Source organism: Sycon ciliatum, chromosome 6 (genome assembly GCF_964019385.1).
Source record: "Sycon ciliatum chromosome 6, ocSycCili1.1, whole genome shotgun sequence".
Classification (NCBI taxonomy): Eukaryota; Metazoa; Porifera; class Calcarea; order Leucosolenida; family Sycettidae; genus Sycon; species Sycon ciliatum.
In genome coordinates this window covers 8,468,774-8,496,691 of record NC_088648.1, presented here as the reverse complement: position 1 = coordinate 8,496,691, position 27,918 = coordinate 8,468,774, and the positions used below count along the sequence as shown (strand labels likewise).

General features: G+C 46.4%; 1 protein-coding gene across 1 annotated transcript; it reads right to left on the bottom strand.

Annotated features, from left to right (window-relative positions):
- On the bottom strand, positions 1-27,862 carry LOC135820014 (uncharacterized). Its single transcript, XM_065333315.1, has 19 exons — positions 27,731-27,862; positions 26,352-26,453; positions 25,384-25,485; positions 23,948-24,049; positions 23,087-23,188; positions 21,660-21,761; positions 21,256-21,354; positions 19,571-19,645; positions 17,116-17,313; positions 15,707-15,932; positions 15,028-15,317; positions 12,401-12,604; positions 7,274-8,428; positions 6,817-6,898; positions 5,725-5,791; positions 4,222-4,307; positions 3,827-4,105; positions 1,436-1,744; positions 1-884 (listed from the first exon to the last, which is right to left on the bottom strand). The coding sequence occupies exons 1-19, from the start codon at positions 27,860-27,862 to the stop codon at positions 880-882; spliced, it is 3,717 nt and encodes a 1,238-aa protein (XP_065189387.1). The 3' UTR covers positions 1-879.
- Between the last annotated feature and the right edge of the window lie 56 nt (positions 27,863-27,918).

Below are 27,918 nucleotides of genomic sequence, written 5' to 3'. Positions count from 1 at the left end.
GGGGGGGGTGGTGGTGGTCGGGACTAGCCGCAATTTGACGCAAGTGGATATGAAGCCGATTGGGAAACCTAAGCGTCTGCAAACCTCATTTTAAAAAGTATTGCAAAAAGAAAAAGACAGCAGGTTAATCTTGGCAATAAAATTAATATCAAGAAGAGAAAACGAGCAGCAAACAGGGGAACGTGAACCATAGAATATTATAATAGCAAAGATTGCAGTAACAGAGCAATGCAAATTCTGTCACACTCAGTCTCACACCAGAAAAACGAGTAGTTCCAGAAATGGCTATGGAGCAAAGATTGCAGTAACAGAGCAATGCAAATTCTGTCACACTCAGTCTCACACCAGAAAAACGAGTAGTTCCAGAAATGGCTATGGAGCAAAGATTGCAGTAACAGAGCAATGGAAATTCTGTCACACTCAGTCTCACACCAGAAAAACGAGTAGTTCCAGAAATGGCTATGGAGCAAAGATTGCAGTAACAGAGCAATGGAAATTCTGTCACACTCAGTCTCACACCAGAAAAACGAGTAGTTCCAGAAATGGCTATGGTCACTATGTCACAGAAAATAGTTCAGAAAATATATTGCAGCCGGGCAAATGAACAAATAGAATTCCTAGTATCGAAAACCAAATGAAAGAAAAACAAATCTCTTCTGCCTTGTGCAGTGTGTGTGTGCACACAAGATACATGACAGGAACCACACAAAGTAATATACCTGAGAGTTAGGGCATTGGGTTTGCTAGTGATACTGCTGCTGCTGCTGCCACTGCTGCTGCTGCTTGTGCTGCCGCTGCTGCTGCTTGTGCTGCCGCTGCTGCCGATGGCTGAAGATACAGTACACTCATAGTGGCTTTGCTTTGAGCAACCAGTGTGGTTCAATCTGTATAATGATACAGCAGACATGCACAAGCAGACAAAAGCACCAAAAATCACACATGAACGCATGCACATACCCGCATACACCGGCACACATACACCCACAAAGTTGAACAAACACACACACACACACACACACACACACCGGTACACATGTCCGCAAACACAAACATACCCACACAGACGAGAAATGGCGAAAGAAAGAAGAAATGAATGTTAGTAAGTAGAAGCAAACATCACAACAGAGAAAAGAACATGCCTCATTATGCACGGTGAGGGAGGGAGGTCAACTGTGCTGGACTGTTACTATGGTGACTGTGACTATGGTGACTGTGACTATGGTGACTGTGACTATGGTGACTGTGACTATGGTGACTGTGACACGCACGCAGACAGACAGACAGACATACAGACAGACATACAGACATACAGACAGACATACAGACAGACATACAGACAGACATACAGACAGACATACAGACAGACATACAGACAGACACGGAGACAGACAGACACACACACATACAAAACAGCCACACACAATTTCACACTTACCGTCTCTAGGCTGACGGTCACCAGGAAGCAGTGCAATCATCTTCCTGTACAAAACTTCATACTTCAGGCCTTGAATAGCTGTACATAGCTTTTCGTATGTGTCCATCCCTCCAGCATGAATGTACCTGATGATCTTGACATTATGGTTCTCCAATGGCTCATACTTCTCCAGGCGTATTAATTCATCGAATTCACTGAGACTCTGTAGCAGACCTTGTCTCTGTACACTGCTGCGAAACCTTGAACAAGGTATTGTGCATAACTTCGGCAGGATTTGAACTGTAAAAGTGTGTGTGTCGAAAGGATTATCTATAGTGGAGCACGCACATAAAAAGCATACGAGAAACGGATTTGCAAATGGTTCCCAAAGTTACTTCAAAGTCCCAGCAGTCCATACGTTTCATACAGAAGTCTGTAATGTAGATGTATATTACAGGACATAAACCACACGCAGAGGTTACGTCATGAACCACACGCAGAGGTTACGTCATGAACCACACACAGAGGTTACGTCATGCAACACACGCAGAGGTTACATCATGAACCACACGCACAGGTTACGTCATGAAACACACGCAGAGGTTACGTCATGAAACACACACAGAGGTTACGTCATGAAACACACCCAGAGGTTACGTCACGAAACACACACAGAGGTTACGTCATGAAACACACGCAGAGGTTACGTCATGAAACACACATAGAGGTTACATCATGAACCACACGCCCAGGTTACGTCACGAAACACACACAGAGGTTATGTCACGAAACACACGCAGAGGTTACGTCACGAAACACACATAGAGGTTACGTCATGAAACACACGCAGAGGTTACGTCACGAAACACACGCAGAGGTTACGTCACGAAACACACACAGAGGTTACGTCACGAAACACACACAGAGGTTACGTCATGAAACACACGCAGAGGTTACGTCACGAAACACACATAGAGGTTACGTCATGAAACACACGCAGAGGTTACGTCACGAAACACACGCAGAGGTTACGTCACGAAACTCACACAGAGGTTACGTCATGAAACACACGCAGAGGTTACGTCATGAAACACACGCAGAGGTTACGTCACGAAACACACGCAGAGGTTACGTCACGAAACTCACACAGAGGTTACGTCATGAAACACACACAGAGGTTACGTCATGAACCACACGCAGAGGTTACGTCATGAACCACACGCAGAGGTTACGTCACGAAACACACACAGAGGTTACGTCACGAAACACACACAGAGGTTACGTCACGAAACACACACAGAGGTTACGTCACGAAACACACGCAGAGGTTACGTCATGAAACACACGCAGAGGTTACGTCATGAAACACACGCAGAGGTTACGTCATGAAACCCACACAGAGGTTACGTCATGAACCACACACAGAGGTTACGTCACGAAACACACATAGAGGTTACGTCATGAAACACACGCAGAGGTTACGTCACGAAACACCCGCAGAGGTTACGTCACGAAACTCACACAGAGGTTACGTCATGAAACACACGCAGAGGTAACGTCACGAAACACACACAGAGGTTACGTCACGAAACACACATAGAGGTTACGTCATGAAACACACGCAGAGGTTACGTCACGAAACACACGCAGAGGTTACGTCACGAAACTCACACGCAGAGGTTACGTCATGAACCACACACAGAGGTTACGTCATGAACCACACGCAGAGGTTACGTCATGAACCACACGCAGAGGTTACGTCATGAAACACACACAGAGGTTACGTCATGAAACACAACCACACAGAGGTTACGTTATGAAACACACACAGAGGTTACGTCATGAACCACACACATCTACCCTGTATAGAGTATCACTATTCTAACAGAAACCACAGGAGAATCCGAGGATGAGTTTCCAACATTATATTTCGAAATGTCTCATTGTATTTCCCTATGGTTTCTGCACAAAGTGTAGGGTAGAGCAGAGCTAGACTTGGTCGGACAATGCGGAGCTGGACGGGTACTACAGAGTTGGAGTTAGAACAGGGCATAGAGATAGTGCGGCAAAGTGGAGGTGATGGGGAAAAGTGGAGATGATGGGGGAAAAGTGGAGATGGTGGAGCAAAGTGGAGGTGATGGGGAAAAGTGGAGATGGTGGAGCAAAGTGGAGGTGATGGGGAAAAGTGGAGATGGTGGAGCAAAGTGGAGGTGATGGGGAAAAGTGGAGGTGATGGGGAAAAGTGGAGATGGTGGAGCAAAGTGGAGGTGATGGGGAAAAGTGGAGATGGTGGGGGAAAGTGGAGGTGATGGGGAAAAGTGGAGGTGGTTTTGTAAAAAGTGGAGGTGTATGCGAATGTGAAGTGTTTGGGTGAGATAGTCGTTATGCTGGGAATTGTGGTTCTTCACATACCTGTGCTCTCTGATGCTACTCCTGGTGCTGCTGCTGCTGCTACTCCTGGTGCTGCTGCTGCTTGACTTGCTGCTGCTAGTCCTGCTGCTAGTCCTGCTGCTGCTTGACTTGCTGCTGAGACTCCTGCTACTCCTGGTGCTGCTGCTGCTGCTGCTACTCCTGGTGGTGCTGCTGCTGCTGCTACTCCTGGTGCTGCTGCTGATGCAACTCCTGCTGCTACTCCTGCTGCCGATTGACTTTCTGCTGAGACTGCTGCTGCTGCTGCTGCTGCTTCGGCTTCTGTTCCAACAAGGAGAGAGATCAAGAGAACACTATTGAATAACATGAAGTCCTGTCTAGGCAAGTGATCATCATGAATATGAAATAGCAGAGATTGTGAAGTAAAAGGTACTCACCCTGGACCAGAGTGTAGTGATCAGAGTCCACGATCAGCTTATCCGTAACTTGCATTGCATGGAGGTGAGATCGTAGCATTCCCATGCTGTAAATCAAAAAACACATCAAATACTTAGACACAGAAACACGCATACCCGCATAGTGATAACATCATACACACACATTCACACACACACACACCACGACACAGACACACACATACACACTTGTACTGTACTTGTTGTTCACTGCCAAAACTGGTCACGTGGGTCTCCCCGGGAGAGGGGAGAGAGACTCAAAAGGAATCTTGGAAAGATGACTCAATTGACTATTGAACCGCCCAACGGCCGACACCCTCTGAAATCTCCAAAACTCTGGGTGGACTAGAACATGATTCCACTTATGGGCTCACCACACCTCAGTAAGTGGGTGAGGACAAGGTGCAGAAAAAGGATTGACGGCATCAGAGTATCCGTCCTGGGATCCAACTGCAGTTACCCCTACCCCCAGTGAAGGTAATACGTGCTACTAGTGTGGGTGGCTAAATCAGAGTGGATCTGATATAAGCTTCACTAGTACCATTGATAACACAAGATTTATTCCAGCCAGAAGCAGTCCATGATTAGCAGGTATGTATGTATACTTCAAATAGAAAGTATATGAACCCTGGAACCAACAAAGGTGGTAGGTACAACATTACACATTCAAGCAGCTGAGCCCGTTGGCAACAGACCCAACACAATCCGGCATAAGTGTACCCACCAACCAAACTAGCTGGCACACACACACACACACACACACACACACACACACACACACACACACACACACACACACACACACACACACATATACACACACACAATCACACCCACACACCAATGCAAGCAAACACACGTGTGCACACACACATACACACATACACACTCACACACCCGCACACAAGCAGAGATGAAAACCATAAATTTTGGTATACATTCAGACTGTTTAATGTATAGCTATCAGCCGTACCAAGAGTCCATAAACAAGAATATGCGACTGTGTTCTCTTTTCTATGGGCCAGATGTGGGGGGGGGGGGGGGGGGGCGCTGCCTTCATTACAGCATTCAGCTGCGGTCTGCGCACTTCAGAAAATCAAACACCGCACTTTCCCTCTGGTTTGAACTAAATTCTCGTACGGAACTGAAGTTCACGCGCCAAAATTTAGAGATTGGGTAGGTACTGGAATGAATTGAGCAAAACGGATGGGTTTGTACGAGAAATTGTGGGTTTGAGTGCATGTTTTCAGAGCGTTAATGGAAGCAAGTTAGGTAATGAAGGCAGTGTACCGCGCACTGACCCATAACCACAATTGCATACTCTTGTTTATGCACTATTGGCCATAGTAACAGATGTGATTGCAGAATACAATGCACACTTCAAAGGTACTGCAGAGTACACTGGAGTTCTTAAGAGTAATTTCCACTAACATCCATTCATCACTAGGAGAAATGAAACCAACTTGACAGAAATGTTTTACTCACGAGGGATTCTGTCCCAGGAATGACGTCTCGTGTGCAGTTGGGAAGCAATCATCCGCCAAGGGTATGTCTGTTAGAAGGCATGTAGACAAACATAACACATACAATCAGAGATTGAGTGTGTACAAGACAAAACACTGGACGTGTTGAAAACATAGGCAAGAACAGGATATCCATGTCACACTGACATCATTACGATAAACTGTATAAACATGCATGCAAGTATTCTCCATTGTTTCTAACAAAAAAACAAAAACAAATCAATACACATTCAGGGGCGTCGGAACCGGTGCGCTAGGAGCGGCCAAAGCCGCACCAATAATTTTCGAAGTTTTTTTAGCGCCAGCGCCAGCGAGAGTGACATGGATGCCACAAACGACGAGTGTCGCTGAAATAAGTGCTACTAATGGTGGAAGGGGACGTGGCAGAGGATGTGGCAGAGGGAGACGGCGCGGCCGGGGAATAGGAAGTGATCACGGTACAGCCAGCAGTGCAACCTGCACTAGTCTTGGGACGATGCTGACACTGCTGTGACAGGTAACACTCCTGCATTTCACCCAGAGAACGAACCTGGTGTCCACTTACCTGAGGGAACCACTCCAGTGCAGGAATGTAACTCAGTTTCTTGCATATCGCAATAGTTTGCCCGATCAAACCAAATTATCAGTGCTAAATAGTGAAATTTTTGTTCGTTTCAGGACTTGAAAGTTGTTGCAGCACATTTCTGAGGGCTTTCACTTTCAGAATCAGCATAATGTTGTACAATAATAAAAGTGAAAAATAAAAAAGTTACGACATGAACAATGACGGCCGGCTTTTGCTGTACAAATACCTTAAACGGTAAAAGGTTAATATTTATTCAACTGTTTCGCTCTGTTAGAGCTTCTCAGCACAGCTCAGAGGACCGAAGCGCAGCTCTTTGCAATGAAATACGTTTCCGTGAAGCAAAGAATTTTTATAAAGAGCTGCGAACCCCGCCAAGAGTGCTCGAAATGCTCCAAGAGCAGTGAGCGTTGCACAAGGCGAGCGGCAAGGGTTCGCGCTAAGGTAAGAGTGCTCAACCTAACGACACGTATACGTGATACCTAAACTTACTCTCAAGCTGACAGCGAAGACGCTCTTCCTGGTTGAAACGCTGTTGCTCATAGGTGATGGTGTCAGGAAATGCGTGCAGAAGCTGTAAAAAGGCAGATATGCACACATATACACACAAATACACACATAAACAGACAGACACACACACACACACACACACACACACACACACATACACACACACATGTAAACACATACACACATATAAACATAAGAAAAATGAGAAGTTAGAATGGAAAAGAATGATTCCTTGAGAGAACAAAGAATGGATGCATCATTATCCTTCTGTCTATAATGGCAAAAATCATTAAAAAAATTGAACGAAAAACAGACATCTAAAATAGTCCTGTAATTATCCAAAGGGCAGCTTTCTCATGTTTTCAAAGTAAAACTCAAGAAAAGTGACATGAGAAACTCAAGAAATTAGAAAAAACTTTCGAATGAAATTGTCACTCACCATGCTCTCATTGTCTACAAGCATCCTGCAGATCTCTCGGTAGCAGTTGGCAAATGGCGAAGAAGAACAACGCTGTGCTATCAAGCTAAATAGCAGTGTGGATGAGCGACGATGACTTTTGCTGCACCACGCTAGCAAAACCAGTGAGGCATTGAGCCGACTGGGTTCAGTGGATGACACTGACGTGGCTCCAGCAAGCCGGCTGATTTCGCTCGCACCAACGTCTAGATGTGATTGGAGATCGCCTAGGAATGCTGAATCTCGCAGATTCTCCAGTCGATCCGTACAGCGGGGAGGAAGCATGCTGACGTGCGTGGCGGGAACGTAGTGAAGATCTACGACTGAGTCAACAAACAAACCGCTGGCATCTTTGACATCTTTGCTGTGCGCGCTGTTGGCAGCACGAATGACGTCTTCGCATGAGTATGATGCAACAGCTGAAGAGATTGCAGCTGGTGAAGCCGATCGCTGGATAAGCTGACGCATGCTGCTCAGGCTGAGTACAGTGGGCTCTACCGAAGTACCACGACTGTATCTCTTCAGTAGCTCAAGGAAGAGAGCACGAAACAGCCAGTGCACATGGTGAACGACTTGCAGGTACCTACTGGAACTGGACGTCACTACAATACAACAGCGCAGGCGGTCGAACGAAAACACAACAAGCGCTGTTGTGTGCGGGTATGGGTGGACAATGATGGTGTTCTTGAAGAATATGGGATCAGTACTGGAGAAAAAGCAGGCGGAGTAGTCGTACACGCGTGCTTGGCATTGAACAATGAGTGCAGATGAGAATGGCACACAGCCATTGCAGGTATACACAGAACCTACCATCGCTTGTGAGGTCATGAAGGCGTTGTGCACCTTCAATGGCTTTGTACACTCGGGAAACAGGGAGAGAGCAAGGATATCTTTCTGATAGCGGATGGACAAGCCGAGTTGTAGAACCATATGCACGCAGAGTGGAGCTTTTTCGCCGACTTTGGCGAAGGCAGTCAGAGAACGGACGAACTCCTCTTCACTTATCTTGTATTCCCTGGCAATGCCATCAGGGCGGTGGGGGAAGACGTCGGAAGAGTACATAAACCCGATCACGTCCTGCAGGAGCCAGCGAGGCTGATGAACCACCAGATCATTCAGCTCTGGGAATGTGATGATCTTTAGCAGTATCAAAGGCATACCACATGCACACACACACATGGACACACACATGCACACACACATATGGACACACACATATACACACACAAACACATATACACACAGAAACACACACACACATATGGACACACACATATACACACACACACACACACACACACACACACACACACACACACACACACACACACACATGGACACACACACATATACACACACAAACAAACATACACACACATATACACACACACACATATGGACACACACATATACACACACACACACACACACACACACACACACACACACACACACACATGGACACACACACATATACACACACAAACAAACATACACACACATATACACACACACACATATGGACACACACACACACACACACACACACACACACACACACACACACACACACACACACATGGACACACACACATATACACACACAAACAAACATACACACACATATACACACACACACATATGGACACACACACACACACACACACATATGGACACACACATATACGCAAACACACTTATGGACACAAACACGCATGGACACACACAGCAGAAATGTACATCAAGTACAAAGAATCATAAAGCTAAATTTGTCTCCCAGTATCTTTTGTATAAAGCTCAATTATACAAACTAACAGCCTAATGGTGTGCATACAGCATCAACTTTTCCGGTTACGTTTTGCACCGGACTTCCGTATTTTTCATCAATTCATGGCACTCTGCCCATTTCCTCTTATACTGTAAGACCAGTAGTGTTAACGAACATTTAATTCTAGCAATTTAACGCATTTAAATAATACGTTAAAATTTTAAGTCATTACAGTATTTTTCGGAGTATAGCGCGCACCTTTGTATAACGCGCACCCCCAATCTTCATTGGGGGTGCGCACTTCAATCTGCATTGAAGTACATGCATTTCATATTCGGAGCATAGTGCGCACCTGCGATTTAGGGCCTAAAATAACACATCTAAAGTGCGCACTATACTCCGGAAAATACGGTATGTACGAGGTGATTATGCATTTCTAAGCATTTTTTCGTTTCTAAGCAAATGCGTAAAATCAGCAAACCGTCTCGTACATATCCAATGCATGCGGTACAATATTCCAAATATAGCACAGTGAGAGACTTCCCTCGGTCTTCATCTTCCTTTCCCAGCATGTGTTTTGTTCAAGAAGACTAGGTTTGTCCTTATTTTAGTTTGTTGCTCTTCGCGATCGCTTCAGTAGCAGAAATAATGTAAAATCGCCCTTTTATGGATCCCTTTTGTGAGGAGCCTGCCGAACCAGGCCCAGAAAGTTCATGTAATAGCAGTAGTAGCGACAGCACTGGATCTGCTAATGGAGAAGAAAGCCATAAAACGACTTCTGATACAGATATGGCATCAAATATTGAGCCGGATGAACCCAGCACAGATTCAGCTAGCAAGCGAGCAACGCTCGCTGTCAGAGCATTCTATTCTCCTGTGACGAGCAATGCATTTCATTAGCTAGAGTAGAATGGAGTGTTAGTGTGACGGTGAAGGTGTGGGGTGACGGTGTGGGGTGACGGTGTGGGGTGACGGTGTGGGGTGACGGTGTGGGGTGACGGTGTGGGGTGCCGGTGTGGGGTGCCGGTGTGGGGTGACGGTGTGGGGCGACGGTGTGGGGTGACGCTGTGGGGTGACGCTGTGGGGCGACAGTGTGGGGTGACGGTGTGGGGTAAAGGTGTGGGGCGACGGTGTGGGGCGACGGTGTGGGGCGACGGTGTGGGGTGACGGTGTGGGGTGACGGTGTGGGGTGACGGTGTGGGGCGACGGTGTGGGGCGACGGTGTGGGGCGACGGTGTGGGGGGGGGGGGCGGTGTGGGGTGACGGTGTGGGGTGACAATGTGGGGTGACGGTGTGGGGTGACGGTGTGGGGTGACGGTGTGGGGTGACGGTGTGGGGCGACGGTGTGGGGTGACGCTGTGGGGTGACGGTGTGGGGTGACGGTGTGGGGTGACAGTGTGGGGTGACGGTGTGGGGTGACGGTGTGGGGCGACGGTGTGGGGCGCCGGTGTGGGGCGACTGTGTGGGGTGACGGTGTGGGGCGACGGTGATGGTGTGGGGCGACGGTGTGGGGCGCCGGTGTGGGGCGACGGTGTGGGGTGACGGTGTGGGGCGACTGTGTGGGGTGACGGTGTGGGGTGACGGTGTGGGGTGACAGTGTGGGGTGACTGTGTGGGGTGACGGTGTGGGGTGACGGTGTGGGATGACAGTGTGGGGCGACGGTTTGGGGTGACGCTGTGGGGTGACGGTGTGGGGTGACGCTGTGGGGTGATGGTGTGGGGCGACGGTGTGGGGCGACGGTGTGGGGTGACGGTGTGGGGTGACGGTTTGGGGTGACGGTGTGGGGTGACGGTGTGGGGTGACGGTGTGGGATGACGGTGTGGGGTGACGGTGTGGGGTGACGGTGTGGGGTGACGGTGTGGGGTGACGGTGTGTGGTGACGGTGTGGGGTGACGGTGTGGGGTGATGGTGACAGTGTGGGGTGACGGTGTGGGGTGACGGTGTGGGGTGACGGTGTGGGGTGACGGTGTGGGGCGACGGTGTAGGGTGACGGTGTGGGGTGACGGTGTGGGGTGACGGTGTGGGTTGACGGTGTGGGTTGACGGTGTGGGGTGACGGTGTGGGGTGACGGTGTGGGGTGACGGTGTAGGGTGACGGTGTGTGGTGACGGTGTGGGGTGACGGTGTGGGGTGACGGTGTGGGGTGACGGTGTGGGGTGATTGTGTGGGGTGACGGTGTGGGGTGACGGTGTGGGGTGACGGTGTGTGGTGACGGTGTGGGGTGACGGTGTGGGGTGATGGTGTGGGGTCACGGTGTGGGGTGACGGTGTGGGGTGACGGTGTGGGGTGACGGTGTGGGGTGACGGTGTGGTTCATGAAGTTAGTGTGGGGTGACGGTGTGAAGTGACGGCGTGGGGTGACGGTGTGGGTGTGGGGTGACGGTGTGGTTCGTGAAGTTAGTGTTGGGTGACGGTGTGGGGTGACGGTTTGGTTCATGAAGTTAGTGTGGGGTGACGGTTTGGTTCATGAAGTTAGTGTGGGGTGACGGTTTGGTTCATGAAGTTAGTGTGGGGTGACGGTGTGGGGTGACGGTGTGGGGTGACGGTCTGGGTGTGGGGTGACGGTGTGGTTCGTGAAGTTAGTGTGGGGTGACGGTGTGGTTCATGAAGTTAGTGTGGGGTGACGGTGTGGTTCATGAAGTTAGTGTGGGGTGACGGTGTGGTTCATGAAGTTAGTGTGGGGTGACGGTGTGGTTCATGAAGTTAGTGTGACGGTGACGGTGTGGTTCGTGAAGTTAGTGTGACGGTGACGGTGTGGTTCATGAAGTTAGTGTGGGGTGACGGTGTGGTTCATGAAGTTAGTGTGCGGTGACGGTGTGGTTCATGAAGTTAGTGTGACGGTGACGGTGTGGTTCGTGAAGTTAGTGTGACGGTGACGGTGTGGTTCATGAAGTTAGTGTGGGGTGACGGTGTGGTTCATAAAGTTAGTGTGGGGTGACGGTGTGGTTCGTGAAGTTAGTGTGGGGTGACGGTGTGGTTCATGAAGTTAGTGTGGGGTGACGGTGTGGTTCATGAAGTTAGTGTGGGGTGACGGTGTGGTTCATGAAGTTCTCGCAGAAACTCAGACCAAAGTATTCAATTGTGAGGATTACGTGTGTGCAAACTCATGCTAGTCGGGCATGAACATGAACGATATCTAGAATGTAACACATCATGCAGGCTATAAGGGTGCTCATCTTCTAAAGCATGAAGTCATAATGAGCTTTGAGCATGACAAAACCTCAGGGTGAATAGGGAAATTCAACTGCACACATCAACCTTTTTCTAAGTATCATTTTTAATGACTGTACACACAGAAATTCATCATGCCATGTCAACATTGCTATTAATGCATTCCTCTTACATATCCGTAAGCAGTCAGGACGCGTAGAAAGCTGTCGATCTGCTCAGTGAGTCGTTTCGGCAGTGCGTCTTTGGTTCCTTGGATTGCCTTCTTGAATGCCGCAACGAACTCGGCTCTTGAGCAATACGGACTGGGCATAGCTGCCTCAACCTCATCCAAATGCTGCCGAGCATTCTGCAGCAAACGTGGTTGCTTGGGAGATTTCTGCACACAAAGTTGAAATGGTACGAAAGAGTGGTAGCGACCTTGGTGATAATTTTATAGGAAAGTGTTTGCCTGCCACTTGGGAGTTCACCCTTGACTCGACAGTTGGCTGACTCGCGACTGCCATCCAGAGCATACAAAAAGTTCATTGAACCTTTGGCTCGGCAAATGTGCAATGAAGCACCCGTCCCTGCTCAACACCTTCCAGAGCTTAAAACTGATAAGGGGGGAATTCCCCGAAACATGGTCTAGTGAGCAGGGTGTGGTGCTTTCTTGCAGGTCTTGCAGGTTTGCCGAGTGGAAGGTGCAACGTGCTCCTCGTGCACTCCGTATGGCAGTCGCGATTCAGTCAAGTGTCAAGTTCGGCATGAAGCGTGTGTTCCTCATTGGAACAACCAACTTCATGACTAATACTGCCGACGTCGCAACTTCTAAGTTCCTCAAAAGGGGTTTGAGAAAAATCTTACTGCTAATACTGCTGAAAACTGTCATGACGACTTTCCCTATACTGCAGCTCTATCCAGAGGTTTGAATGCACCCTAACAATATTGATTGTGACCCTGCACCATGGTAAGAATGGATATCATCACCCATGCTGAAAAATTGGATGGATGGACGAGTAAGAGAGTTTTCTCTCTCGGATACGTTAAAGGGGAATAATAATAATAATAATGACAGTTCGCATTTCACTCATTGCATGAGGTCAACGCATCTGTTAACAATTTCGAGCCAAGCAGCTCTATCAGAAGCAGATTGCACAGCATCCAGATAAAGGGGAAGTTAAGCCTAAAATCAAATTTTCACCAGTTGTAGTTTTTGAGGTGCTGAGTCGAATGGTCTTGGTCCGAGGAAGCTGAGAAGGTCCCTTCCTCCTTTATTCCCAATCGAACTCGCGCACTTCCACCGAATCTGGGTGCCTGCTGGTGAAGGTATGCAACTGTGTCAGCATGCCATTTCCGTCCTTGATTTTTGCCACGAACGAATTCGCCACAGTCTTGGAATTTGCAGGGATCTTTTGGTCAACAGTGGTGACACGCCTGCAAACCAATTGTTTTCGTCTCAAGAAGCGACTTAACCATCCACCTGACTCCTTGAATCCGTTCAAATCTTCTCCGTAAATGTCCCATGTGATCTGCTGCCCCTTCATACAAATATTGCCCGAGCTACGCCACTGTGCACTGTACCTGTAGACCTGTACTTATTTCAGGCGCACTTTCCTGACAAGCGTCACGCAAGCGTGTGACTACCCATCACAAGTACAAGCGGAGTTCACTTCATGGTTGGCAGTGAGTTACACGTGGGAGGAAGAGTCGTAGATCAAAGGAAGAGGGTTGCTGAGATAGAGAAAGTTTTTGGAGGAGTTTGATGATAATGATGGTATTGAGTGGGATGGTGAAAGTGATGAGGAAGCTAGCGCAGAGGACGGAGAACGGGACGGCTTGCTTGTTGTATCCTTGGCTTTTGGCCGTTACTTTATCGCCATCGTAATATTGGGCACCATTGCCCGTTTGGTCTGTGATACAAAATAAAATTTCAACAACAACTGCGCCCTACTAGATGGGGGTTTGTAGGCAAAATGTCACTAAAAGCGCCATTTTGTTCTTATAAAAGCACGGATGGCCGCGATTGGTCCATATGTTTTAATCTTTTGGATGCTGAGTCGACTGGTTTTGGTCTGAAAAGGCTGCGATGCAGCGTTCGGCCCTTATTCCCAATCGAACATGGTTGAACAAGCGGTCACGTCCTCCTGCTTACACTAGTCACCTGGTCACCGCGCAAGCAGGCGACAACTTTCACACCAAGGTTTAACTCAAATGTTCAAAGATTCAACTCGAGTGACAGGAACTCTGTAAAAATTGGAGCCTGCAGGCCGAACGCTGCATTGCAGCCTTTTCGGAACAAAACCAGTCGACTCAGCATCCAAAAGACTACAACATAATGGATCAATCGCGGTCATCCATGCTTTTATGAGAACAAAACGGCACTTTTAGTGACTTTTGCATCAAATCCCCATCTAGTAGGGCGCAGTCACCCAGTTTCGGTGGAAGTGTGCGAGTTCGTATCGGAACTAGTAGGGCGCAGTCACCCAGTTTCGGTGGAAGTGTGCGAGTTCGATTGGGAATAAAGGAGGAAGGGAGCGTCTCAGCTTCCTCGGAATAAGACCATTCGACTCAGACCCCGAAGACTACAACTGGTGGAATTTTGATTTTAGGGTTTACGTCCCCTTTGAAATGCATAGCAGTTCTCTAAGACGCATCCTTGAGGGGGTGGGGAGAAGGGGGAGGAAAGGGGAGGAGAAGGGGGGGGGAGGAGAAGGGGGAGGGAGAAAAGGGAGAGAGAGGGAGGCGGGCTACTCAACCAGCTACTAGACCAACACTCAAGACAAAGTAAATTTACCATATTTGGGAAATGAGAAATCTTACCGCCAACACTCGATGAACCAAGTGCATGAAATCTCTCCTTAGATCATTCATGCTGTAACTGTTGGACTTTCTAGCATCCACTACTCTCACAAAGCAGAGATCCAAGTGCTGAGAGAATGCTTTCATTCCTCTCTTTATGGCCTTCTCCACTTCAGTGCGCTCTTCAGGTGTTAGCTGATCAGCTCGTGTGGCAATTGCGATAACATCAAGTTTCTGCGTCTGCTGCAGTTCTTCTTGCTGCTGCTCGTGTGGCTGCTGCTGCTGCTCTTGTTGCTCAGTCAGTGGGGAGCCTGATAATGCAAGAACACAAAGTGACACAATTGCCAATAACATGCATTACCAGTACATGATTACACAATCAGTCAATCTAGGACAGTGAAGTATTCCCTGTTCTTCCTCGTATGCCAGAATGGAGAAGATTGCAAGTCTATCCATCCCAGGATCATGTCACGGCATTACTATTTTGAGTGATATGGGCACCAGGGCAGCCTGATGATCAACTGTTTGTCGTTTTCGGCATGTTTTCTGCTGAGAAAACCTGTGATTGAACAGGAAACTGGAAGGGTCTGTTCTTTTTTCATAACTTTGTGGCTGCAGGTAGAGATATACGTGCAGTGTTCATGATTGGCTGAATAGATCATGTGACATGCAAGAAAATCATCCATTGCTATCCACTTACCATCATCAGGTGCAGACAGGCGACAAACAATATTGGCGGCAGTTGCACTGACAGTCTGTGTGATCTTATCAACACACTCTGTGCCGTCCACCACTATTGCGGCAACAGATGGTGTTGCCATGGAAACCGTGAATATATCATGTGACACGTTATAATGTTCTTGGCCAGCAAAGTCGCGAAAATGCACCTTCACCTGCGATTGGTTGTAAATGGTTTCTTCAATTCCCTACATGGAAAAGATAAAACAATTCAAAATTGAATGTGCCCTGAGAAAGCAAATACCGTATTGGCTGGTGTATAGCGCGCACCCTGAGCAGTAAATTTTGAAGCTCAAATCTGCAGTGCACACTATACACCGAATACGAGAATCTAGTACAAAAGTGCCAGAGTGCAAGTGTGCAGGTGTGCACTTTACACGTAATGCACTGTATCGTACGCAGCGAGTGCTCAGGCTCATCGACGTTCGAGAACATCCACGGAAAAAAACAATGTTGTTTTTATGTTCACAGTTCGTAATTCCATCAATTTCATAGTCATAGTCTGACTCACCGGAAAATATTCTTAAGTTTTGCCATCCTTTGACGAGATCAATTTCAGAAGCAAATATCCCCGATTTGACTGCGCGTTATACACCGAATAGAGCCATTTTGTGTGAATTTGTGGTTGAACATTGTGGGTGCGCGTTATACAAAGGTGCACAATATACTCGGGCAAATACGGTACTGTACAAATTACACCCAGCTCAGTACCACCATACTGGTCTAAAGCAACAGAATAGCATAGCTATATGTTGATACTATACATAGCAGTGCATGGCAGCACAATCAGGTACCTTATTGTCTGGAGTACAGTATAGTGCGCACTATGTCCGAATGTGAAAATGCATGTACGTCGAAAAGTAGTGAAATGCATCAAATTGTTGCGAAGTTTGCCACCTCTCACTCTGCTCAAGCGGTCATATCTGTGTACTTCTAGTGTCTACTGCCAGCTACACTGCTAATACATGATGGGTACGAGACCCCAGTGGTAGCATGTGCATTTTACATATGTACATGTGAATCATCTTATGATAAATTCTAACGATGGTCACACCATATTGTTGTCTTTTTAAAGGTCGATAATGCCGTCAAATCAAGGCCGCTCATTATACTCCGGACATAACTTGAATTGCCAAAACATTGCTCCAAAATGGGGATGCGCATTATGCTCAGGAGCGTGTTATACGCCTGCAAATACTGTATTTTATATATTTTTATCGCATGGTGATTTATCAGTTGTACGCTTACGAGTACAATGTTGTTTTGTTTTACGAGTACAATGTTGTTTTTGGTGGTAATGTAATCAGTCGAATTACAATGTGTCCAATATACATGAATTACTGAGCACATTCAACATTGCTTTCAACTCACCTTTGTTCGGGATGCTAAATCCTTTGCCTTCATGTCCGGTTGATTCTCCTGACGTAGTAGTGTATTGAAGAAACCTTCTGCTGTGAAGGATGCAATGAAGGTAGATTTCCCTGACCCTTCTGCTCCGCACACGCTGGCAATCAGTTCAGTAGGATCAGTGTAACCCTCGATACCAAACTCTGCACAGATCAAGCTGGTCTGGAGCATACAAATGCAGCACACAACAACAATGCCCAATGCATGTAAGTTGAACACATGAACTACAGTTGTGCTCTATGAAATCAAACCCATAATGCACAGCTGGCACCTTCAACAAGTTGCGATTACATTACAGAGTTTTTGCCACACAGTAAGATGTGCCAAAGTACGGATGGAAACCTTGCTGTGGCTCGAAATCAAAATTCACACAGATTTCATACCGTTCTCTGTGCGAAGCGTGCTTTACACGGACTGGTCACCGTATGAAGGTACGCTTTCCAACGGCCAAAGAGAGTTGGAAAGCTTGTGTCTTTGTGGGTAACTTGAACATTTGGGCTCATGCAAAATCGCACCGATTTTGGGATTTCCCCACAACTTTTTGCGTCAGCAAAAATGTTGTGCTGGACCGCATTCCTGTCACTTCGCAGTGGCTTTTCGTTGGTGCAGTTTGTACGCCATTGCCGAGCCACCGTGCTCACAGCAGAGACTTCTGTGTGTGTTATTGTTGTGAAGTGGACCACAAAGACCAACTATGATTTTGAGCATGAACTGACCGCGCAGACTACAGGTACATCAGAGGCCTAGCCAAAGCCGGCTCAGCCGGCATTCTATCTCGGCAGAATGCCGGCTGGGAGGGCGACCTGCCGGCTGAGACAGCTCCAAGGGTTATTTTGGCCGGCTGGCAAACAATTGAGATTCAGAGAAATTTTCAGTTTCTACAAGTACAAGTATTAATTTTGTAGCATGCTGTGTTCGGGATCATTTTTCTTTCAATCATGTCACCAAGCCCACTATCCTCCACCAAGGTAAGAGTCGACCACTGTCAGCTGTCGAAAATAGGTCCAGTTTCTGCCACTACAATGTCGTGGAAACAGAACAGAACGACCAGCACGGCGGCAGCAGCGAAAACTACTTCCACTGTACTGGCACTGCACTACAGTGCACTGTACTTGCGTAGATCATAAGTGCACTGCACTAGCACTTGAGTCAGTAGATCTACGTAGCAGAGGCTACTCAGGCTCAGTGCTAGCTCTTCACTCACCCTGAAGCCTAGGCTGAAATGCACTTGAGTATGCACTTGAGTACAGTCATGTACGTCGTTGGTGCGCAGAGTGCCAGTAATAAAATGTAACAGGTGCTAGGTCGGTCATGGCTCGCTGCTTCCGGTGGGTACACGGCTAGCTGTGACACTGACAGCTACAGACTCTGGACTGTCATTATCGTGGGCCAGTCGTGGCTAGGCTGGGTCTTGTGCATGCTGCATTTCGGAACACATGACCATCGGCATTGTACACTACTCCAGTTGTTTTGGTGGACCACTCAGGCACTGCATTGCTTTAGTTGTGGCACTTCAAGTAGTTCCTCCACGTTGCTTTAGTGAACACATGATCCATGCTGATGTAGCTGTTTATTTCTTTTTTCATATTAATATTTTTGTTAATTTACCCATAGTCACAATGTCATTGTCACAACTGCCTGATAAATGTCCATAATTGGACGAAGCGAAAGGAGATGCAAGCTGCAATGAAAGATTTGTAGTGGTGTGTGTGTGTGTGTGTGTCTGTGTGGATATGTGAGTGATGGCGGGGGTCTGGGGGCGCAGCCCCCAGAACGATGCATTTTCACTAGAACGTTGGCCGGCTGGCATAAAATCCTGGCTAGACCTCTGTACATGTGGCAGGAAGTTGCCTGGGGTACTCTTGAATGATCGCCAAACTAACTGCTCCACTTAGGAAACCAACAACAGTTTACTGAAGGGAAATACATCTCCAGTTTTTGCCTCCAACAAGTGGCGACTTTCGACACTCATTACACCTCATAAGTATGTTCTGTCATGGTGTATTGACTTTGTCGTCCCTTGCGATCCTGACCTTCTCTTTCCCGTCACGTCTATTCTTCCCCTTGGATCTTCTGCTCTGAGCCAGAGTGCCACAGCTGCTGATCGTGAGCAACCAGCTCCAAGCATTCGTCCCAATGCTACGCCACAACACAATATAGGGCTGATCCAGAGTGAGTTTGGGGTTCTCTCAATACAGACCTGGGATATCTAGTGCCCTTACTGGGGTTCTGTCCATCCTCCACTCTACCCTGGAATTCTCTCTCTCATTCTCCCTCTCATTCAAGTTATGGGTGTTGAGGTCACGCAATATTCTGCTTCCCCTGTTCTCTTTGGTGTCACGCTAGGATCAATCCCCCCCCCCCCCCCGGTTACCCCCCCCCCCCCCCCGTCCCCCTGCACCCCCACCCCAGATCTCACCTGAATCCATTCCAATGCTTGCCTTTCCCCTCGAACTTGAGCTATACTACTGGCTTCCTCCACTATCTTCTTGGCCTGGATTGGAAACACAGAATCAATATTGGTATAGCAGTAGAGTCTTCCCTTCGTCAATTTTACTGTTAGTCACAACAACCACCACATATCCATAATACCACCGAACACCACCAGCCATTCTACTTGCTACACCGTATATAGCACAGGTGCATGGTAAGAGATGGTAGACATTTCAGACAGTGCTCAATATGTTAACAAAATAAGTTGACTAAAGGAAGGAGTAACAAGACATGCACTGTACACGATGATGATACCAACACACCTAGAAGTAGACAGTGAGGAAATAGACTAGAGAAGAACGCATGCTAGTCTTCTCTTATGCAATTATAAAAATCTGCAGAAAGTACTCTGTCCTCATATAATCACTAGCTTCCAGTGAGATCGCCCGTGCTATGCAACATTATGCACTGAATAGCTACATGTATGTGTGCCAGGGAGAACAATCATACTATGCTGATAAAAACTTGTGCAGTGGAGAGGGAGTTGGGGAGTGGTTTTAGAGAAAAAGGTTCTCACGGTAACCATAAATATCTTCTAATACGTATAGGATAGTGACCAAGACGAGGGCTATATGGGAAATATAGACCGAGTAAAAGACCGAGGTCCGTCGAGGTCTTTTACGAGGCCTATATTTCCCATATAGACCGAAGTCGAGGTCAATATCCTATTTATCACGATTCCTTTGCCATAACCCCAAAATTTGAACCTTTAGGAGCTATTTTAACCTTTTTAGTATAGCATTTGTACTATAGTGTACATAGGATGTTGCCTATTTTGGGTACAAGACTGTAAGAACAACAGAGTTCAGCATCTGCAGCACAGTGGCTGGGTGGTATAAGGGGTTGCTTGAGATTCATACTGTTGTGAGTTCGAATCCTGCTTGTTCTCTTTCTTTGTCTTCTTTCTTTCAATTTTTCTTTTTGAAGTGGAGAGAAAAATTCTAAGTCCCTCCAAAGTCGAAAGATTACAATGCCTAAGTGGTCGATACAAGCGGTCGATATAAGCGGTCGATATTGCGGCGATATGGGTAATATAGGACCAGTCAAGGATCACGAGAATTAGTGGAGGTCGATAAAGAAGAGTGATAAAAACCAGTAAACCTATTAATAACATAACTTATCACTCTCTTATTATTGACCCCCACAGAAACTTGTGATCTCTAAGCGGTCAAATATCAGCATATATTGACCGCTTATATTGACCACTTATTATTGACCACTTAGCCCGAGGACTTAGAACTTTTTCCTCAACTTAGAAAAAAATCAGAACTGAAAGAAGAAAAATCTGAAGCCAAATGCTGGGATTTGAACCCAAACTGTCAGATTCTCAGTCAAAGAACTTGGGGAACATACTACAAGAGACAACTGAAAACTTCGGTTTACACAGAAGTAATGTCCAATGTAAACGGCATATGTACATACTATTATACTATTACAATAGTATTCCTTTCTTCCTATAGCAAAGCAAAAACAGTTTTAGGTATGCTATGTCGTGATAAATCTATTATTGCCCTCATAATCGGGGGACCTCGGTCTTTTACTCGTTCTATATTTCATATATTGACCTCTTTAATCGTGCAATAATAGATACATACTCTTCACAACTCTTACTTCATCATATGTAAGCTTGGTCCAGGTGACATCCAGCAAGTAGGGTACACAACCTGCATTCTTGAAGTACACTGCCTGAACGAGAGGAGTTCTCCCATCCTACACAGAAATAATGGCAGCAACACAATGATAGATCACAGCAGATATAAATAGCTTGTAAAGCCTTTGCAAATTGTCCATTTATTGCAGGCACATCAGCATCACTAGTTCATTCCCACAAGGCTTACAACCCAGAGCGCAATTTAATATCCAAACCAGCATCCCAATATTGCAAGTACCAGTACTTGCTGTCGTTTCAGCCTGATATTCCCCAGCAATAGACATACAGCTAGCACAGTAGTCCTCATCGACAAGAAGAGTGCTGTGCTGTAAGGAGAGGCAATGACAGAAAATGTTCAACTTACGTTGTTCTTTACAGCGATCGTGTCGGGCTGGAGATCTAGTAGATACTTGACGACATCTAGCTTTCCATTATAGGCAGCATAATGAACAGGAAGGCCACCGTCCTGTGTACAAGTAACACACATGACCAGACATTCCTATGATTTATCCATCAGAAAAGTACTCATATTGAATATAACGTACAACTCACTATGAAGTGAAGCATGGTCATATACATAACTCTGGTAAGTAATTTGCATTATGCTTTTATAAGTATTCATGGCTAGTTATCATTGTTAAAACGTATTTCCCTGACAAAGGTCTCATGAAAGCCGGTTAGGAAATTCTAGGACTTATTATTTTGTCATTGCTACGCACAATGTGTGCCTCGCTCATTCAGCCTATTGCCATAAAATACTTCATGGAATGTAAATAAATGACCAAAATGATGCAGAGAATGTACCATGTAGCAGTGGTTTGTCCAGGATTTGGCTTAGGGGGTCCCTGTCGGGGGTGGGGTATAGGACATCATGCTACTGTCCCAGTTCAGCCAATTTGAAGAAAAAAAGGCATCATTCCTCACCCTAGTCACTAGTGACACAGTCACACAGCCCGGTCATGTAGATATCCAACAATAGTAATGCAATCACATCCGATGTGTTTCTTACAGGCGTATCGCAGTTGCTACAATCATCAATCATGGTACTTTAGATAGTAAATCCTTGCCTAATTTTTTTGGAGCACACAAGGCTGTTCTCAATCATGTTTTGGCTGAGCACTGAAACCTGGTACTTCCGCATCTGGCCGAATGTCAGTAACTGTTCGCTCCGAACGAGACTGACAACGACTTGATCAGGCGTACCCTTTCCAGTTGAAACAGGAATTGCGTCGTCGCAAGAACGTTTTGCAAAAATCCATCCAGGGCTCTGCTGGCCAAAGCTTGGCCTCTCTGGATGTCACTGAGACTTCGCAGAAAAGTCTTCAAGTCAACCACAATTCGAACCCCTAGGAGATTATCTTCAAAACATTGTTGTACAAAGTTAGTTTCAGAAAGAAGCGCGTGCCGATGAGAAGCTTTGTTTTGTCCCACTAGCGCAGCGCTGCGTTCAGCACATCACAGCACACGATCAAGAGTCTCAACATGCATAGAGCGAGTCCTGGAATCTGTGCACCTGTGTAGATTTACACAGTCAATTGTTTCTTTTACAGTGTAATTGACGCACAGCGTACGTACGTACCGCTTTTGGATGCTAGCCTCCCACCATCTGCAGCCCGTGCAGCAGAGTGGTGTTTTTTTACACCAAGGCAAAATATTTGAGGCAGGGGCGGGTACCCCCAGCGCACTCCCCTAAAAATGACACTGTCTAGTCCGTCATTAATTTTGCCAAAGTTGCACACACTTGGGTTATGCACTCGTGCCCATTAGAGTGCCAAAGATTGCTCGACTCACGTTGTCCTTCGCAGAGACTGTCTCGGGTTGGAGTTCTAGTAAATACTTGACAACTTCCAGATGGCCAGCGAAAGCGGCAATAAGAACAGGAATTAGACCGAGCTGTGTGCAGGTAAAGACAAGTTCAGACATGCATACATTATGTTATCTCTCTGCAGTCTGTATCTTACAAATTATGTATAACCTACTGTGACCAAAGTTTTACATGCATTCAAATGTGCACACCAACAGTCTTCCAACTTGGAAGGTTCTAAGTTTCGGAGGGGGGGGGGGGGGAAATATTGAGAAAGAGGAATGCATTGGCGTGTGTATTCGAGACGTGATGGAACTAAACATCAGATAGTTGAATATCAGTAACACAGCAGTCATCATTGTGCTAATTGTTGCACATTATGACTCATCAATATCAGACCGTTAACTCTACGTACAGTCATATACTACTAGTAGTCAGAGAATGTGCGTTTCTCCTTGCCAGTAGTTGTGCTTTCAGAAAGAAAATTTTAGCTTTCCACACGGAATAGTCCACCCTCATCTATAATACAACGATGAGTCCACAACCGTGACAGGTGACAAAACAATGGGCAGCTCCCAGACCTAAAACTTTCAGATCCCGTAGTGGTGTGAGCCCTGAATCGAAGAGTCATGCCCTTGATTCAAAGAACCTTCACTGTTTTCCAATCGAGGACCGTCCAAAATGCACCAAAAAAGATTACCATGTGGCAGGCCACAGGAATCCGAGCGAGTCGGTATCGAACTGGTGATATTCCCAAGCATTAGACATAGAGTTAGGACAGTGATCCTCATGACCAAGAAGAGTGCTGTGCTGTAAGGAGAGTCAATGGTTAAGATTGTTCAACTTACGTTGTTCTTTACAGAGATCGTGTCTGGTTGGAGATCTAGTAGACACTTGACGACGTCTAGCTTTCCATTCCAGGCAGCACGATGAACAGGAAGGTCACCACCCTGTGTACAAGTAACACACATGACCAGACATTCCTAAGCTTTATCTATCAGAAAAGTACTCATATTGAATATAACGTACAACTCACTATGATGTGAAGCATGGTACAACTCTGGTAAGTCAATTGCATTATTCTTTTATAAGTATTCATGGCTAGTTATCATTGTTGAAACGTATTTACCTGACGAAGGTTTCATGAAAGCCGGTTAGAAAATTCTAGGACTCATTATTAATTTTTGTCATTGCTACGCACAATGTCCGCCTCGCTCATTCTGCCTATTGCCATAAAATACTTCATGGAATGTAAATAAATGACCAGAATGATGCAGAGAATGTACCATGTAGCAGTGGTGTGTCCAGGATTTGGCTTAGGGGGTCCCTAGCTGTTGGGAGTGGGGGTGTATGACATCATGTTACTGTCCCAGTTCAGCCAATTAAAAAAAAATGGTATAATTCCTCACCCAAGTCACTAGTGACACAGTGAAACATGCCGCTCATATAAATATCCAACAATAGTAATGCAATCACATCCGATGGGTTCCTTCCAGGCGTATCTCAGTTGGTTCAATCATCAATAATGTTACTTTTGTTATTACATCCTTCGAGTACATCCTTGGCCAATTTTTTTTTGGGCATACAAGGCTGTTCTCAATCATGTTCCGGCTGGTCACTGAAAACTGGTACTTCCGCATCTTGCCGAATTTCAGTAACTGTTTGGTCCAAACTAGACTTACAACGACTTGATCAGTCGTACTCTTTCCAGTTGGAACAGGAATTGCGCCGTCGCAAGAACGCTTTGCAAAAATCCATCCAGGGCTCTGCTGGCCAAAGCTTGGCCTCTTTCGATGTCGCTGGAACTCCGCAAAAAGTCTTCGAGTCAATTACAATTCGAACCCCGAGGCGGTTATCCTCAAAACGATGTGCAAAGTTAGTTTCAGAAAGAAGCGCTTGCCGATGAGGAGCTTTGTTTTTGTCCCACTAGCGCAGTGCTGAGTTCAGCACATCACAGCACACGATCAAGAGTCTCAACATGCATAGAGCGCGTACTGTAATCTGTGCACCTGTGTAGATTTACACAGTCAATTGTTTCTTTCACAGTGTAATTGACGCACAGCGTACGTACGTACAGCTTTTGGATGCTAGCCTCCCACCATCTGCGGCCCGTGCAGCAGATTGGTCTTTTTTTGACACCTAGGTCAAAATATTTGAGGGAGGGGTGGGTACCCCCAGCGCACTCCCCCAAAAATGACACTGTCTAGTCCGTCATTTGCCAAAGTTGCACACACTTGGGTTATGCACTCATGACCATAAGAGTGCCAAAGATTGCTCGACTCACAATGCACTTCGCAGAGACAGTCTCGGGTTGGAGTTCTAGTAAATACTTGACGACTTCCAGATTCCCAAAATAAGCGGCGTGATGAACAGGAATTCGACCGTCCTGTGTGCAGGTAAACACAAGTTCAGACATTCATACATCATGTTATCTTCCTGCAGTCTGTATCTTGCAAATTATTTATAACCAACTGTGACCAAAGTTTTACATGCCTTCCGTAGTTATCCCACACTGACAATAATATAATTATAAGCATGATATTGATGAGTCACAAAGTGCAACAGTTAGCACAATAATGACAGCTGTGGTACCGACATTCAACCATCACGTCTCAAATGTGCACACCAACAGCCTTCCAACTTGGAAGATTCTAAGTTTCGGGGCAAAAAAGGTGAGAAAGAGGAAAACGTTGGCATGCGTATTCGAGACGTGATGGAACTAAACATCAGATAGTTGAATATCAGTACCACAGGAGTCATCATTGTGCTAATAGTTGCACATTATGACTCATCAATATCAGACCGTTAACTCTAAGTACAGTCATATACTACTAGTAGTCAGAGAATGTGTGTTTCTCTTTGCCAGTAGTTGTGCTTTCAGAAAGAAAATTTTAGCTTTCCGCACGGAATAGTCCACCCTCATCTATGCTACAACGAAGAGTCCACAACCCTGACAAGTGGCAAAATAATGAACAGCTCCCAGACCTAAAACTTTCAGATCCCGTAGTTGTGTGAGCCCTGAATCGAAGAGTCATGCCCTTGATTCAAAGAACCTTCACCGTTTTTCAATCGAGCACCGTCCAAAATGCACCAAAAAAGATGACCATGTGGCAGGCCACAGGAATCCGAGCGAGTCGGTATCGAACTGGTGATATTCCCCAGCAATAGACATAGAGCTAGCACAGTGATCCTCATGACCAAGAAGAGTGCTGTGCTGTAAGGTGAGTCAATGGTACAGATTGTTCAACTTACATTGTTCTTTACAGAGATCGTGTCTGGTTGGAGATCTAGTAGACACTTGACGACGTCTAGCTTTCCATTCCAGGCAGCATGATGAACAGGAAGGTCACCGACCTGTGTACAAGTAACACACATGACCAGACATTCCTAAGCTTTATCAAGAGTACATGAAAACCAGAGTGTGCAGCTCGGATGGGTTGCTGTCACGGCGAAATTCCGTGATTACATCATTTTAGTGATGTAGTGCGTACAAGCAGGATTCAAGCAGGTCTCTTTCTGCACAACTGCAGCTCAGTTGTACGCACTACGCCATTTCCCGCCTCAGATCTGCACGAAAATGATGTAATCACGGAATTTCGCCGTGACAGACACCCATAGCAGAGAAGACCCCAAGCTGCACACTCTGGTTTTCATGTACTCTTGGCTTTATCCATCAGAAAAGTACTCATATTGAATATAACGTACAACTCACTATGAAGTGAAGCATGGTCATTATACACAACTCTGGTAAGTCAATTGCATTATGCTTTTATAAGTATTCATGGCTAGTTATCATTGTTAAAACGTATTTCCCCGACGAAGGTCTCATGAAAGCCCGTTAGGAAATTCTAGGATTCATTATTTTGTCATTGCTACGCACATTGTCCGCCTCGCTCATTCTGCCTATTGCCATAAAATACTTCATAGAATGTAAATAAATGACCAGAATTATGCAGAGAATGTACCATGTAGCAGTGGTGTGTCCAGGATTTGGCTTAGGGGGTCCCTGTCGGGGGTGGGGTGTAGGACATCATGCTACTGTCCCAGTTAAGCCAATTTGGGAAAAAAGGTATTATTCCTCACCCTAGTCACTAGTGACACAGTCACACAGGCCGGTCATATAGATATCCAACAATAGCAATGCAATCACACCCGATGTGTTTCTTACAGGCGTATCTCAGATGTTACAATCATCAATCATGGTACTTTAGATAGTAGTACAAAGTTAGTTTCAGAAAGAAGCGCGTGCCGATGAGAAGCTTTGTTTTTGTCCCACTAGCGCAGTGCTGAGTTCAGCACATCACAGCACACGATCAAGAGTCTGAACATGCATAGAGCGCGTCCTGGAATCTGTGCACCTGTGTAGATTTACACAGTCAATTGTTTCTTTCACAGTGTAATTGACGCACCCCGTACGTACGTACAGCTTTCGGATGCTAGCCTCCCAACATCTGCAGCCCGTGCAGCAGATTGGTGATTTTTTACACCAAGGTCAAAATATTTGAGGGAGAGGCGGGTGCCCCCAGCGCACTCCCCCAAAATGACACTGTCTAGTCTGTAATTTGCCAAAGTTGCACACACTTGGGTTATGCACCCGTGACCATTAGAGTGCCAAAGATTGCTCGACTCACGTTGTTCTTCGCAGAGACAGTCTCGGGTTGGAGTTCTAGTAAATACTTGACGACTTCCAGATGCCCACCGGAAGCGGCGCCATGAACAGGAATTTCACCGGCCTGTGTGCAGGTAAAGACAAGTTCAGACATTCATGTTATCTCTCTGCAGTCTGTATCTTACAAATTATGTATAACCTACTGTGACC

What these genes read in the sequence shown, in the direction of transcription:
- LOC135820014 (XM_065333315.1), bottom strand. Translation starts at nt 27,862, where the DNA reads ATGTCTGAACTTGTCTTTACCTGCACACAGGCCGGTGAAATTCCTGTT. An exon ending in CCAAGCTTACATATGATGAA is followed by an intron (nt 19,646 to 21,255) that starts GTAAGAGTTGTG and finishes TTTCCAATCCAG; the next exon opens with GCCAAGAAGATAGTGGAGGA. An exon ending in AAGCATTGGAATGGATTCAG is followed by an intron (nt 17,314 to 19,570) that starts GTGAGATCTGGG and finishes TGTATGCTCCAG; the next exon opens with ACCAGCTTGATCTGTGCAGA.